The sequence below is a fragment of the Myxocyprinus asiaticus genome, chromosome 41 (assembly GCF_019703515.2).
Source record: "Myxocyprinus asiaticus isolate MX2 ecotype Aquarium Trade chromosome 41, UBuf_Myxa_2, whole genome shotgun sequence".
Lineage (NCBI taxonomy): Eukaryota > Metazoa > Chordata > Actinopteri > Cypriniformes > Catostomidae > Myxocyprinus > Myxocyprinus asiaticus.
The window spans coordinates 19,825,013-19,842,311 of record NC_059384.1 but is presented as its reverse complement, the minus strand read 5'-3'; the positions used below and the strand labels follow the sequence as shown (position 1 = coordinate 19,842,311).

Genomic DNA, 17,299 nt, shown 5'->3' with positions numbered 1-17,299 from the left:
GAGGGGGCATGTTTCAGATGGAGGGGTGCAGGAGACTGAGCCATTCTTAGACGCTCAGAGTGTTTTCACAGATTCACATGTAAGAGTTAAGGTCAGGAATTCGGATCTGGAGGTTTCAGTGGGAAAAAGTCTTCCTGAAGAAAATAAGGGAGTGTAATTCATGCATGTGTCTCTACATGTGCTGTTGTTAGAACAGGTCAGAAGAGAGAAGATTTGTGGCTCTTGGGTGCTAGAGTTAGCTCTGAAGGTCTCTGTAGGTATAAAAGAACAAGCTAGATCTTTATTTATTTTTTATTTTTTTAAGAAAATGTGAGTGGTGCTTACTTGTGAAAAACCCTCCACAGATGACCTGATATATGTACAATTATTTTACATTTGAGTGTTTTGAGTGGTGTCTTTGGCATTGCTGGAGGGTTTGGGTGGTTGCTAGGGATCTGGGTAGGGTTGCACCAGCTGTGCTTAAGTTCTCACGTAAGTTAGGACGTAAAGTTCACACTAAGGGCTTAGTAACCAGGGTTGGGAGGGTTACTTTTGAAATGTATTCCACTACAGATTACAGAATACATGCTGTAAAATGTAATTTGTAAAGTATTCTGCTTGATTACTCAAGGTCAGTAACGTATTCTAAATACTTTGGTTTACTTCTTCAGCACTGGTAGATTTTTTCACTTGTTTTGACTATAAAAACTCTGCCAGTACAGCAAGACAAAATACATGGAAAACAATAAAAAAAAATGTATTATCAAGAATATGACTTTTGCCCTAATATCAAAGGTCTTACTAGAAAAAAAGAAATTATGATCCAAAGTGATTTTTCTTGATAAAAAAATATGACCGTGCCTGGTAACGTGCATGTTAAATGGCTAGAAATAGCATTTTAGCTTAGCGTAAAGCTGACAATTTATACAAGGTTTATTTCTATTTCTTCTGCTCCAGATTTACTTCAGACTTACTTCTCTGTCTGCTCGTATGAATGTAACACATCATAAGAAAGTGTTTTACCGCTGTTCAAATGCACTTTGGATCGCATCATTTATATGTATAAATGTTTTCCATCTGAAAGGACTAAATATTAAATGAAACAAATAACAATAAAATGCAAAGTAATCTCTTCAGTAATCAAAACACTTTTTGAATGTAACTGTATTCTAAATACCAAAGATTTAAATTGTAACTGTAGTGGAATACAGTTACTTATATTTTGTATTTTAAATACGTATTCCCGTTACATGTATTCCGTTACTCACCAACCCTGTTAGTAACTACTAGTTAGTTTGTAACTAAGTCAGTGCTTAATTTGGTTGCACCACCTGTTCTTAACGGCAAGACTTAACTAGTAGGTGGTAAGCTCTCCGTAAAGTAATGCGTAGTTGCATAATATGACGTTTACCATCATTGAAAAAGCCGTGCATTTCAGTTTTATCTCGTTACGGTTGATGTTCAAACCTTGTTTGCTCACGTAACTGTCAGCTGTAATAAATTAAATCCCCATTAAAATACGATATGTAATAAAAGAAGATTTCATTAATGGTATATTTAGCCTATGTAAATAACAATATTTAATTACTGTATCTAAAACTAATAAGGGACAATAAATAAATAATTACTTATACAACAGGCTGGAAAAATAGTCATTTATTCATTTTAATATCTTATATATTTCGTATATGTTGAAACTTGACACCGGGCAGCATACACAGGAAAGTGCACCGTTAGATCGGTTTCATGCGTAAATTGAGGCTTAGTGTCCATTTACACCACAATTAGGCTAAGTTGTAACGTATGTATAGCTGGTGCAACCGGCCCATGATTCTATGCCTTCAGTGTGAACAGCAATATCAGATTTAATGGGATTTTTTTTATTTATTTTTTTTACATCAGTCTAACTCAAAATTCATAATTTGCTATATATCATCAGTTGCTGATATATTATTAGATAAACATGTTAAAATAAATAAATAAATAAATAAAATAATGGCTAAACTAATATTTTTTTAAAATTATTTAAACTTAACTATACATTTTATAATGATGAACATGCCATGGTTTGTTATATGTATGCTTAAGGAGTGTTATATGCATTCGGGTCAGTTTAGGAGCATCGGCTGTTCAGACAAGTGTCTGATATGGTCTATATTTAAAATGTTGTAAACAACCTAAAAAAACGAATTTTAATCAGATCAGGGCCACATTCGGCTGTGGTTTGAATGTAGATAATGACATTCTGCTCCCTATAGGGGTGATTCTTATGAAACGTAACTTATGACTAGAAAAAGTCCAGGGCATATTTCACTACAACTCAATAAAAAAAAATATTTCTTAACATTTTTAATTTTTTTCATCAACAATTAAGGCTGGTACCAAGGGTACTACTATAATGTATAAATACTTCACAATTGTAATAATTTCTCTCTTTTTTTTTTTTTTTCACATGGTGGTGATAAAAATATCAAACTGAACATATTTTTTAACATTGCGGTAATGAGAATGTGCGTAACTGTCTTGAAAATGCGCATTGTAAAAAATCTTAAAGGCCCCAAAATTAGGCTTAATTTTATATCTGTAGTATATACCATATATATTGGAGTAAAATTGGACCACAACATTTTCTTGACAGGTTCCGTGAGAATCACCCACATATTGTATGTGTGGGGCCTCTTTTCAATGTATGTCTACATAAATTTTTCGCCTGTTGTTTCGTCCACCATATGAAAACATAAAATTAAAAAGCATACCTCTCTTTAATAAGCCGCACAGTTTGTGGAATCATTCATGTCTGTAGCACAAACAGTTCAGGACAATTTATGCTTTTGGACGAAAGATATATACATTAGTATGAGCAATAACAATAGTGATACTTGCCTTAGCTAGCACCACTAATTAAGGTCCCATGAAAAGACTGCCATGACTATGTAACAGCATTTTGTGCAGCTGTGGACAGCCCAAATCTTTTGATTAAATATTTTATTTTGTCACATTATATAATACAGACAATTCCTCTTCCTTGGGGTTTGTAAGTCACTGCCAGTTATTGCCAAGTCACTTGTCATGCACTCTTAAAATATTATTTTGGATTTTGCTTTCTGCTGCCTCAAGGATACAAACCTGTGGAACACATTATCATTGTGTTTCACATATTTTATTCCTCTAACATAGACTGTACACATAAACACCAGGACCATCCAGTTGTTAGATTAATAAGCAAGTCTTTCATAATTAGCAGATGGTTTCCCACATTATTTATTTTTCTGGACAACCTTTTCAAAATCAGTTCTGTCTAATTACTGTCTCACACATTCCTCATATTCTGTCTATTAGATTGCATAAAAAAAATTACTAACAAGCTGGAACATACCCTCGTGGATCTCCTTTCGTCTCGATGTACAGTAATTCTCTCAGGGTAACACATGGAGAGTGGTGAGCCTACTATTTGTTTTATTGTGAGTGAGTGGGGTTTTATGTGTGTATGCATAAGTGACGCTCCCAAACTGTTTTGCAGATGACGACAGATTGTACATGCCAAAGCATTCCGGAAAGGATGTGGCTTCTCTAGTTTATTACAAATATTGGAAGTGTGAGGATGCTGTGGGTGACAAGGACAAACGTGCAATGTGCAATGTGGCTTGCATGACACACTGATTGGTCCCCCTATAAAAAGTGAAATTTGCTAAACTAAATGCTATTACATCGAGAAGATTTACTGAGCAGTTGAGTAACATTCGAGCCTTTACTCATTGGTAGAGCTTGGGAGCTCCATTTACTTGTCATAATGGAACACTAAGTGCTCATTAAAACTCCATGATTTGGGCTAAAAATTCAAAATGCTCCTGGGAGATACAAGAAGGGCAATCGGAGAAGCACACTCTATGCTAATTTTGTGAGATATTGGTGCTATCAGATCTGTCAAATAGTGTTGCTTGGAGCATCATGGTGAGGGTCATTCTATACTACATGGTCAAAAGGGTGTGGACACACCCCATATAATGTAAAGATTTTAACTGGGATTACACACATCAGTTTTAATGCGACCGAATGCAATTTAGAAAATTTGCACAATTTAGTGTGTTTCCAACTTTGTGGTAACAGTTTGGGGACAGTTTTTTTTTTTTTTTTTTTTTTTTTTTTAGCATGACAATGACACTGTGCACAAAGTGGGGTAAATAAAGAAAAGGTTTACTTAGTCTTTTGTCGAAAAACATGACTGGATTGCACAAAACCCAGACCTGAACCCCACTGCAAACCTTTGAAATGTAGTGGAATGCGGTTGTGAGCCAGACCCTATAACCCAACATTAGTGCCTGACCTCATTGATTCTTTTGTTTCAATAGGAGCAGATCCCTGCAATTGTGTTCCAAAATAAAGTGGAAAGCCTTCCTGGAAGAACCTGTAATTTGAAATTTAATCTTCAACAAGCACATACAGTATGAGTGTTCATATATTGACATATAAAAGGCAATTGTACTATAAAAACATACCGGTATTGTATGTTTCAGAACTCAAAACCTCCTCTCCAGTCCCTAAAGAGCATTTATTGTTTTCTCCCTCCAAAAATGACTCATTTTGAAATTGGCTCCATAGTGATGTGGGAATAGGGGGTTAATTTCTATATCCCCGCCTCTATAACATAAGTAATTGTCACAGTGAACTGATATATTAAGATACTTCAACTCTGAAGGTGGTAATATTGTTACTGTTGTTTGCTTTTAACCAACGAAAATTTAAGATGTCAAGTTCCCCGGACGTTGACGTTGTTTTAAAACCAAATCAGTCAACTCTGCAGCCATCTTTGGAATGCTACTGGGCAGCTATTTTCTATGGATGCAAGCATAAAATTACAGGTCCTGTCTACTTGAATGGAGAAAGACCAAAATCTCCAAAAAGATTGGTCAAGATTATGATCAAAGAACACCTTTCAAATCAACAGTTAAATCTGACAGTTGTATCATAAATTGTGCTAAAAAAAAATGCATGACATGGCCCCTTTAATATTTTAAACAGTGAATTTGGGATTCTGGATGAGGACAGGTGTGAAGTAAGCTTGATTAGGGTTAGATTGAGTGAGAACTGAACAGATGGTTCATTCTAACACCTCTCTGGTTTTTAGAGAGACCAAAGGGGTTGGTGTGAGTGGATATGTAGTACAACGGCAAGCTGTGTGAGCTCATCAGTTTGAAGGGCTCATCAATGCAATTTTCTGAAACCGCTCAATGTTTTGTATGTCAGTTTGTAAACACAACCCCCTATGTTCATCACTGCTCTCACGGTATCGATCTATCTGTGCAATTAACATCAATCTGAGGCATTTTTTAGACTTCAGAGTCCAAGCTCTGTTGTTATGCCAGGAAATCTAGATGTCATTGATATGACAGGTGAGATGGGTGCATCGAAACCGCTGAAGGAAAAAAACATTATTTTGACAGATATGCCTATTTCCTGTGGAAAATCGAGTTCCCAGTGTTTTAGAAGTAATAGATTTCCAATGGACGTAACACTTTCTGTCTCTCACTCTCTCTTTTCTCCTCTCTCTTAGATCTACTTGCGTTTCCTAGACTACGAGATGCAGAAGTCCAATGAGTGTAAAAGCAATTTTGTGGCAGTGTATGATGGCAGCAGCTCGGTGGAGGACCTGAGGAACAAGTTCTGCAGCACTGTGGCCAACGATGTCATGCTGGTGTCCGAGCTGGGTGTGGTCCGCATGTGGGCCGATGAGGGGAGTCGCAAGAGCCGCTTCCGTATCCTCTTCACCACCTTCCAAGAGCGTAAGCTACACACACAAACACAACTGTCACAGTTTAAGTGCTCCCATCTCACCTGCATGATTTTATTAAAGCTGACATGTGTAATACTTTCTTCTATCCCTGTTTAAAATGCAGAAATAACTTAGTAAAAAATTGTAGGGTGATTTCACCTAAAAGTGTAACACAGTGGCTCTGTAGCACTATCAACACATTGCTTTGTTTGTCTGAGAAACCCAACCAGCCCGAAACAGCAACACTGGCTCAATAAATGGTGTGAGTTTGGGGCAGGATTATCTGTTTGTCTGACCAATAGAAGATGGAGGGAGTGTTCAGGAAAACAATCAGTATATTTGCAAATCCATTTGGTGATGCTAGTGCCACAGAAATTACGCACTTCAGCTTTAAATTTACATAGGCTTATTTATTAGCAATGATGTGTTTTGCATCCATGTTACATCCACGTGTTTGTGCAAAGCAGACATGGTCTGACACTTCTTCACTCACACTCTCTCTAATAAACACACACAAGACACACATTCCCACTCTCATTTTCATCATACACACCTGACAGAACTCTTTACTGAGCAGGTCCATTTAACCAGTGATTCCCAAACACAGAGGGCTGTCAATATGTTAAAACTATTTATAGATTGCTAAAAAGTTGCTAATAGATTAAAATGACAACCATTCATAATTAACCTCATGATTTTTTTGTCAGTTCCTTTTTGGGAACACTCATAGCTAAATATATGTATATATGTGTGTGACCTGCTACAACATTTTGAGTCACTTTGTCCCAGAGACACATTTTGAGTTTTATGCACTAAAGTAAAAAGGAAAGTATTTAATTGATTATATAAGCCAAAATTAAATAATTATATCTTTACAATGGTTTTGAGTTGAAACATAATAACTATACCGCACTTTTTTGCATAAAATTCTTAATGTGCTTATGGGTCAAAGTGACTCTAAATGATGGAGCAGGTAACACATAAAATTTGATGAGTATTATAACATTAACTTATCTTAATGCTACAGTATGTAATTTCTGCACCACTATCGCCACCAAATGGAATTGCAAAAATAAACATTGTTTTCAAAACAGCTTTCTGAATACACCCCCATCTGCCATTGGTCAAACAAAGAGATAGTCCCGCCCCCAACTCACACCATTGGTTGAGTTACGTTGTTGGGTTGGGTATAAGCTGGTTGCAAAAAACAAAAAACAAAAAACAAATCAAGTTTCAAAGAGCAACAGAAACACAGTTTTTACAGTTTTCGAGAAAATTAACCTATGAATGGCTTACTAATGGTTGTCTCTGCATATTAAGCTGGAATAGGAGAAAGTATTTTAATAAAGACAGAGTTACATACTTCAGCTTTAAGTTACATATAACATAAATTATATGTGTCTTTTTCACTCACAGTATTGATTGTTCTTTTACTTAAAAGAGACTTTAATCATTTTCTTTGATGTCGTTGAAGGGGTACTTGAGCCTTATTGATTGGGCTGTGGGGGTACATGAAAAACTTAAGTTAAACCATCTAGCTGGTCATGCCTATGTCCTGCCAATGGTATGGAGTAAGTCATAAACAAACCACAAATGAGGCAGAAGAGCCAATGGCAAAGGTTTCTTATCTAATAAGCATATCATCAGCTAATTTTCAATGTATCATGCTGTGTTCCATTTACAGTGCATCCGGAAAGTATTCACAGCGCTTCACTTTTTCCACATTTTGTTATGTTACAGCCTTATTCCAAAATGGATTAAATTCATTATTTTCCTCAAAATTCTACAAACAATACCCCATAATGACAACGTGAAAGAAGTTTGTTTGAAATGTTTGCAAATTTATAAAAAAATAAAAAAATCACATGTACATAAGTATTCACAGCCTTTGCTCAATACTTTGTTGAAGCATCTTTGGCACCAATTACAGCCTCAAGTCTTTTTGAGTATGATGCTACAAGCTTGGCACACCTATTTTTGGGCAGTTTCTCCCATTCTTCTTTGCAGGACCTCTCAAGCTCCATCAGGTTGGATGGGGAGCGTCGGTGCACAGCCATTTTCAGATCTCTCCAGAGATGTTCAATCGGGTTCAAGTCTGGGCTCTGGCTGGGCCACTCAAGGTTGTCCAGAGTTGTCCCAAAGCCACTCCTTTGTTATCTTGGCTGTGTGCTTAGGGTCGTTGTCCTGTTGGAAGATGAACCTTCACCCCAATCTGAGGTCCAGAGTGCTCTGGAGCAGGTTTTCATCAAGGAGGTCTCTGTACATTGCTGCATTCATCTTTCCCTCGATCCTGACTAGTCTCCCAGTTCGGGCCGCTGAAAAACATCCCCACAGCATGATGCTGCCACCACCATGCTTCACTGTAGGGATGGTATTGGCCAGGTGATGAGCGGTGCCTGGTTTCCTCCAGACATGACGCTTGACATTCAGGCCAAAGAGTTCAATCTTTGTTTCTCATGGTCTGAGAGTACTTCAGGTGCCTTTTGGCAAACTCCAGGTGGGCTGTCATGTGCCTTTTACTGAGGAGTGGCTTCCGTCTGGCCACTCTACCATACAGGCCTGATTGGTGGAGTGCTGCAGTGATGGTTGTTCTTCTGGAAGGTTCTCCTCTCTCCACAGAGAAATGCTGGAGCTCTGTCAGAGTGACCATCAGGTTCTTGGCCACCTCCCTGACAAAGCCCTTCTCCCCCGATCGCTCAGTTTGGCCAGGCGGCCAGCTCTAGGAAGAGTCCTGGTGGTTCCAAACTTCTTCCATTTATGGATGATGGAGGCCACTGTGCTCATTGGGACCTTCAATGCTGCAGAAATTTTTCTGTACCCTTCCCCAGATCTGTGCCTTGATACAATCCTGTCTCGGAGGTCTACAGACAATTCCTTGGACTTCATGGCTTGGTTTGTGCTCTGACATGCACTGTTAACTGTGGGACCTTATATAGACAGGTGTGTGACTTTCCAAATCATGTCCAATCAACTGAATTTACCACAGGTGGACTCCAATCAAGTTGTAGAAACATTTCAAGGATGATCAGTGGAAACAGGGTGCACCTGAGCTCAATTTTGAGTGTCATGGCAAAGGCTGTGAATACTTATGTTCATGTGATTTTTTTCGTTTTTTTTTTTTTAATAAATTTGCAAAGATGTCAAAAAAACGTATTTCACTTTGTCATTATGGGGTATTGTTTGTAGAATTTTGAGGAAAATAATGAATTTAATCCATTTTGGAATAAGGCTGTAACATAACAAAATGTGGAAAAAGTGAAGCGCTGTGAATACTTTCCGAATGCATTGTAAGTCAGATGTTGGATAGTCCTACTTAATATCTCCAATCTTCGACCATAAAGGCATTCCATTGCCAGAGGCTTGGAAGATGACGTATAAGGAAGCAAAACTCCTGTTAGCTTAGCAAGGTTTGACTGTCACCAGAGACGTCTCCTAGAAACCCAAATGATAAACTATGCTGCAGCGCTAGCATTTGTACTATAGGTGTACGATTATCAAAATAGTTTATAATTTACCATGTTTTGAACACCTGTGTCTGCAAACATATGTTAAACTATCTTTAATATAATTTCACGAGTTCACTTGATCATATAATCTTAGAGCGAAAATGGTAAACTAATTTGGCGTGCTGTCCATGTTTGAGTTGAATCTCGAATCAAAACAGAGCTCTTAGATTCCCCCCAAAATAATTAGAGGACAGCACGCCTTGAACGGACTTCGAGGGGAAAGATGAAAATAGGAGCTTGGGAATATTAAATCCCCCCAAGAACGAGCTAGGCGACCATGAACGCGGGATAACCCAAAGAGGATCGATAATAGCAAGAACTACGGCATCCTCCCGCAGGCAACTGATATATTAAGCATTTCTAGTTGTGGAGGCATCCTCGCGCAGTGGTCTAATAGATTAAGCATTTCTGGATGCGAAGGCATCCTCACGCATTGGTCTGAAAAATAAACATGTCCTGTTGTGGAGGCATCCTCATGCGATAGTCTGAATAGGTTAAGCATTTCTAGTTACAGAGGCATTCTCATGCAACGGTTTGAATAGGTAAAATATTTCTAATTGTGGAGGCATCATCACGCAGTGGATTGAAAAGATAAAATATTTCTAATATGGAGGCATCCTCACGCAGTGGTCTGAAAAGATAAAATATTTCTAATTGGAGAGGCATCCTTACACAGTGGATTGAAAAGAAAAATATTTCTAATTGTGGAGGCAACCTCACGCAGTGGATTGAAAAAATAAAATATTTCTTATTGTGGAGGCATCCTCACGCAGTGGTCTGAAAGGATAAAATATTTCTAATTGCGGAGGCATCCTCACGTAGTGGATTGAAAAGATAAAATATTTCTAATTGTGGAGGCATCCTCACGTAGTGGATTGAAAAGATAAAATATTTCTAATTGTGTAGGCATCCTCACATAGTGGATTGAAAAGATAAAATATTTCTAAATGTGGAGGCATCCTCATGCGGTGGTCTGAAAGGATCAAATATTTCTAATTGTGGAGGCATCCTCAAGCAGTGGTCTGAAAAGATAAAATATTTCTAATTGTGGAGGCATCCTACGCGGTGGCCTGAAAGGATACAATATTTCTAATTGTGGAGGCATCCTTACGCAGTGGTCTGAAAAGATAAAATATTTTTAATTGCGGAGGCATCCTCGCGCAGTGGTCTAAAAAGAAAACGATTTCAGTTGCGGAGGCATCCTCACGCATTTGGTCTGAATAGATAAAACACTTCTGGTTGCGAATAAGAAGCGTGCGGGCCGGGCTGGCTTGGTTTATCACTTACCGGCTATAGTTGCGGTATTTGGCTGGCAGGGTGCTTGATAGGGTTATACTTTAAAGATGAAGCCAGCGCAGAACCCATTATATGTTCTGGGAGGGAAATAATGGAAATCTCCATGCCTTAAAAGTGCTTAACTCTGTACTAGGTAAGACATGGAGCTAAATCGGTTGTAGGGTAGGGCCATGGTGTAGCTTCTCCCGAATGTCAACCATAGGACTGACAGATGGGTATTCTTAATGCTTGGATGGTTGGCTGGTCGCGCACACGGGAAGTTTTTACATGGCTTAGTGATTGTAATGGTTGTAACTGGGCTGAGAAAAAGATGGGATTTCAATCTGGCCGTACACCCCTCCCCCTCTTCCTCCTGAAGCCAACGCATGTATGGGGCAGGGGAAGTAGGCGGAGATCCCAAGGTTTGGTAGTTAAGAGAAGGTCCTGTTCTGTCAGGATGGCAAACTCCTGATAAATTGGATGGCCCAGCCCAATGATTAAAACAGGCACCTGTTTAAAATGATGTCGAGGTAAGGTCCCATCCATGGCTGACTAAGCACGCGGGTACCCATGAATGCTTAAAATAAGAGTGCTTGATGCGCTTGTTTGATGTGCAGGGGATTGAGATGAATGTAAGAATGAAAAGCCTGTGAGGACCACCTACAGAGAGACTTAATTTGGAGTTCTTTAAGACCTTTTTTAGCAGCAGTAGTAGCCGTGCCAATGTGGAATGAGTGGCTAGAGAAATGTTTAGGGGGACGCCCGACCTGGCAAGAACGGATTTGAGGTGTTTTTGGAACCAGTGCCTAGTAACGGCTTGGTTATAGTCGTCAATAAAGAGAGGATTGAAGGGGAAACTGGCTCTGTTTCTCCTGTATGAAGAATAGAAGGAGAGAGATTGAAACAGCTGGATGGGTGTGGGTAAGTTTAAAATATAGACAAGATAGTGATCGTGTGATCGTGTCTTGACTGGTCTGTTTTACTTTGTTTAATGAAGAAACTAATGGTATCTTTATCCAAAATGTTTAGGTTAAAGATTGTAGGGTTAACATTGGAATAAAATTTTGATGTGACTATAAATTTGGAGCATCTCAAAAACCCGAAAAAAGTTAGAATGAACATAGAATCGAGGATTATGGCTGTGTTAGGAGAGTGGTATAGGGAGGATAGGCATTTGCCTAGAATGTTGAGTGTTAAGGGCTGTCTAGCGTCTGGGTGGGTGGGCTGAGCTTTGTGAATGCCTTTGATTTGGAGGGAGATTTGAGGATTGATTATTTCTGGGCATGGGCAACTGTAAATTAATTTATTAATGAATACCACAGAGTTTTTACCGACCCGGGCACGATATGCTTGAAATGAGACAGAAATTAAATGAAAGAAGAGATAGTGAGCAGAGAAAAATCGGGGAAAAGTAAGTTGTGTTGACTGTGAAACTGCTTGAAGCTTTTCCAGGAATCCAGTAGGTCTGAAGAGTATTGAGGGAGACAGCGTTAAATATTAATTCGGTCGAAATATGATGCAAGTAGTTGAGGAATGATTAACTGGAAGATCAAATCTGTGTTGGGAAGGGGTCTGCTGGAACCAGTGTCCTGAATTTCTGAAAGACAAAACGGGAGAGAGAATCAGCTAATTGATTTTTGTTTCCTGGAATATGTTCAACTTTAACAATAAATTGGTTGCAAGGGGCTGTCCAAATGAGACATGTTAGAAGTGGCATGAGGACAGGGGAATTGGATCGCCCTTTATTGTTGCATTGCACAGGTTATTGCAGAGGAAAAGGATGGTTTTAGATGACCATTCTTTCCCCCAGATACGAGCTGCTACAGCGATCGGGTATAGTTCGTAAAGAGCAGAAGAGGCAGAGGATAGGGTAAATTTGAGAGCTGGGGAGGCTAAGTTGGATGGATGGGGCTGCATCGGTGAACAGGTGCATCTCACTGGGATAAGAGAGGAAATCATTTTAGAAGAGAGAAATCCACTGTTTGAGAAATGTGATCCAGAGGTGCAGGTCTGCTCTGCATGGGGGATAAAGTAACTGAATCACTGAGAGCCGGGACGGAGGAGGCGAGAGAGAGGAGGTGAGAAATAAAAGGTCGACCTTGGGGGATAATGCGCATTGCGAAGTTTAGGTAGCCGAGCAAAGAGAGGCGCTCTCTTTTAGAGCATTGTGGGGATGCTAGCAAATTCGATATCACCGTAAGGATTCTGTCGATCTTTCCTTTGGGGAGGGAAGGTTGTAATTCAATGGAATCGAGATTGACACCTAGAAATTAGATCGTTGTCACGGGAACAAGTGTTTTTCCTCAGAAACGGGAATACCTAAGTCTGAAAAAACTTTCAGTATTGTGGTGAGATGCGCCGCCAGGAGAGCACTGAATGGGGAGATGGAGAGGAAATTGTCAAGTAGATGAACGAGGGAGGGGATCATATAATTATTAGACAAGATCCAGCAGAGAGCTTCGGAAAGCATGTCAAAGATTTTTGGACTGCTTTTGCAGCCGAACATAAGCCGGACTGCAAAATAATATTTTCCTCTCTATCTAAATCTGAAGAGGTGCCAGAAATTCGGATGAATTGGCATGACTTTAAAAGCGGATGTGATGTCCACTTTGGCCAGCCATGCTCCTTTGCCGACCATTTTGATTAATTTGATCGCATGGTCAATGTTGTGGTAGGAATTAGGCTGTTGATGCTAGGGTGACAGCTATTGTGCGGAGATTACAGGTCAATAATAAGGCATTTTTTCCCATAAAATGTTCTGGTCACTACTCCGATGGGTCTGATTCAGAACCGATTGAAGGGAGGTGCTTCAAATGGACCGATCATGAAGCCCAAGGTGATTTATTTCACAATAAGCATATCGACGGCTTCTTGGTCTGAAATAGTGGAGAGGAGATTATTACACGTAATATTCCTGTCTGGAAAACATTCCAAACCAGGATGAAAACTGTGTGTGAGACTGTGTATGAGATAGTTTTTAAAATCTTTGTTAGGATAGTTAGCAAGTTCATCAGCTAAAGCAGAGACATTGATGGGAGTAGAGAGGTATGTTTGGATCATTTTAGTATTCTTATTGGAGGATTTACAAACAGGGCAAATGGAGCGGGCCTGTGCACCGGCATAAAAATTACAGATATGTAAATAATGACAGTGTTGTCTGGAGCAAACAAAATCATTTAAAGCATTACATACTTGTCTTCCAGCATTGGGACAGAAGGTACGCTTCTTGAAATTCGAAGTGCTGTTGCCTCTGAACTGGGGAACATAAGTGGTAGACTTAATGGGGAGGAAGATTTAGGACGTGGCGAATTTTGGATTAGTGTGCAAATTTTTGTCTGATGTTCCAATGATCTGCAGATGACACATGACACGCTTTTGCATCCTAAGAACAATTTGTTATGCAGTTCTATGTCCAGAGCTCCCCAGCATGGGCATTGGTTCCACTGGGACACTCTGGCTGCGCATTTTACAGAGGAAAAGCTTTAGGTAGCATAGAACAGTGGTCCCCCAAATGAGAGGGAGAGTTCGGCGATGATGGCCATGTAGTCATTTAGTTCTCTGCATCTAGTCAGATATATGGAACAAATAACTTTTGCGAATCTAGAAAATGCTAAGCAAAACTCGGTTAAAGTTAGCGTTTTCTTAGAATTGGCATTCGTTTTTTAAGCACTACCGAAATAGAACCACAATCCAGAGAGTGCTGGGGATCATGCAAAGATAGGTGAGATAGGTGAGAGGAGAGAGGCCAAAGCTATCTGTCTGCATCTGCTAGAATTTGGCAGTACTTGGATTAACCTGTGGAGGATCCATTACTGGGGCATGAGGAGGGGCTGGTAAAGCAGATGCTGAAGAGATTGTATATGTGGCTGAAAGGGTAGGAGCTGGGAAGGGAGGATTAGGAAAGGAAGGAAAGATATGGGCAGAAGCCGGCAGCGGAGGCAAGGCAGTTGGAAAAAAGGGGTTAGATGACAAATGAGGAGGAGCAGATGTATCAGGCAGAGGCAGTCTCATGCTTGCATCTGCTCCTGAGCGAGAAGGAAGAAGAGAGGAATTTGGATGAGAAAAATATTGGAGAGGTGCTGCCATGGAAGGCAACGTTTGGTTAGCCCAATAGAAGTGATAGGAAAGAGAGCTTGCAAGGGCCGTTTGAGGAGGTATGTGGGGATAGGAGACGGCAATATTTTGGTAGAGTGCCATGGAAGGAGCGTCAAGAGGAAAGGAGGGGGGATTTTGGAGTTGAGTTGAGGAATGGGGAGGGTGAAACTGAGAGGATAAGGCAACCTGTGTAGGAGGAACGTTACGATGCAGCAGGGCGTCAGCTGATTGGAGCGGAGGTTGAGAGTGAGTTGTTGTTGTTTGTTGTGAGGAAGCAGTGACTGTTTTGATGGCTGTGGAGGCCCAAGCTGAGCGGTGAATGGATGTTTTAGCTGGTTTTTGAAGAGATTCTGGAGTAACGTCGGGTGGTTGGATTACAGAGCTGCCGCGTTTAGTGGTGACGTACAAGTTTTATATCTGTGCTTTAGTGGATCTGTGGGAAAAATTAATATCTGAGGCTGCTAAAGCATGATGCAGACCATTTACCATCCATGCTATGGGAGGGATGTAACTATTTGTTGAGTTTAGAGGGACTGTAAACAGGGGAGTAGGGCTAGATTGCTGAATCGGTTGAGCTTGGAGACTCTCTTTGTCTTTGTGGCCGGAGGAATGATGCTGCAGAGAATCAGACATGGTTTCCTGTACGGGCATAGCTAGATGCTTGAAAGACGTCATAGGAGAGGTAGGCGAGCTACAGTTTATATACAACTTGAACATGATTACTTAATGGGATTATATGAACAAGCTCCTCCCGAACTTGCTTTAGGAACTTCAATTAATGTAGGAACTTTGAGTAATTTATCGCTATTATTTAATAAAAAGATAATGTTTAGAACATACTTTGTATATCTCCCTGGGTGCTGAGATGTTTGTGTGACGTCACACACCTGCATCTTGCCAAATTTGGAGATGAAAATTTTTGCACGAGTTTTCAAGTTGGAATTCCGACTTCAAGTGGCATTCCATTCCACATTTCCTAGTAGGAAGTTGTAAAATCTGACTTTCCGAGTTGAATGGAATGAAGCATAAGACTGCCAGTGCATCAGGGCAGCAAGGTGCAATACATTCTCTCTCAAAATGAGATACATACTGTAAAGTAAATCATCTGTTGGCTCTTAAAAAAATAGTTCACCTAAAAATTAAATGTTGTTCCAAACCCATATGATTTTTTTTACTTCTGTTGAACACAAAAGGAAATGTTAGGCAGAATGTGAGTTTTAGTCACATTTCACTTGCATTGCATCTTTTTTTTTTTTTTCCATACAATGAAAGTGAATGGATTCTGAGGCTGTCATTTGTCCTACTGTAACATCTCCTTTTGTGTTCCACTGGAGAAAGTAAGTCACACGGGTTTAGAACAGAATGAGGGTAAGAAGATAATGAAAGAATCATCCATTTTGTGTGCACTATCCCTTTAAATTGTATAACATGAGTGTTATTTAATTAGTAGAGCCACATTACACTGCAGCCTTGTAAAACTGGTTGTATACTTTCCCATGTTGAATTTAAAATTCTCCTGCTGGCTTCTGCTTTCCCCTGTTCCCTCTGCTACCCTTATCAGAAACAGAAGGGTTTGTGGGGTGGGGACCATTGATGCACAGAATTACAGGATTACTCATTTAAGGGATGAGCTGTTTCTGCAGGGATGCAGCATTTTCTTGGAAGCATGAGGGCAACACTGGTGCCCCGCCACGCGGGCCTCTTTGATTCAGTGATCCACCACAGTTGGGGTTCGCAGCTCTCTTGGTGGCGGTGCTAGCTGCATCAGACACAGTCGAGTCACTGTGAAGCAATAATAGGGAAGTAGAGAACTAAAATGTTGAGGGAAAAAAAGGAAATGGAAGGATGGGGAACTTTAAAGGGGATAAGGAATTGTGGGAAAGGAGGAACAAGAAAGGAACGATAAAGATGGAGTGTTAATAGAGGAAGTGCTCAGAGAGAAATTGGAGACAGAGTCATGAATTGTGGGTTTAATGTTTGGCATGTAGCATACTCATCATTAGTGCACACTGCCGGCATCAAACACCTTCCTCCATAATGGTCCCACTGCTGTGATGCCCAGTCACCATGTGTCTAGTCCCAGTAGCCCCTAAAAATAATACCAGCCCCATCATACCATGCCAGACACTGATGAGTAAAAGATTAAAAGGAAACTGCAATGTGAGATGCCATCATCCTTACTACCAGGCTAAAGCTGCAGCCAGTTGCTCATGTTAGCATGAGTGAGAGGGGGGATTTCACTGAATTGCACTTACTGATAGCATAATTTATTTTCATTCTCAGTCTGCTTTATTTTAGCACCTGATTCACCAAACAAATCAACATTATCATACAGGAAATTGACATGTTGCTTCCAAAAGTTTATGTACCCTGAAATCAAACCAATCCAGCTGAATTACTGACATACTTGTACAGCATTGCTCCACCGCTATGATGTAGGCACCTGAATTGGCTCTTTCAAATGCAGAAAGTGTGTTCAACTACACCCCGTGTCTGGACATATGCCCAGTAATAATACTCTTCTCAATCATTTGAACATCAATTGATGAATTACTGCTGCCATGACCAATACAAAATGTACACAAATATCTCTTTTTAATAATTCTTTCTGTGGCTGGTAATACAGTAGTTCGACATTAATTGTGCCAGGCAAGTAGTGCTGAGTTTTGTAAAT

The 17,299-nt window shown here is 39.9% G+C and overlaps 1 protein-coding gene across 2 annotated transcripts in view; it reads left to right on the top strand.

The window, feature by feature from the left end:
* Positions 1-17,299, top strand: part of LOC127432107 (neuropilin and tolloid-like protein 1) — a 182,068-nt gene that overhangs the window by 152,714 nt on the left and 12,055 nt on the right. For both annotated transcript variants that reach the window (XM_051682920.1, XM_051682921.1), the window contains exon 7: positions 5,531-5,759. In XM_051682920.1, the coding sequence (XP_051538880.1) occupies positions 5,531-5,759 (229 nt within the window). The remainder of the gene's footprint in view (positions 1-5,530; positions 5,760-17,299) is intronic.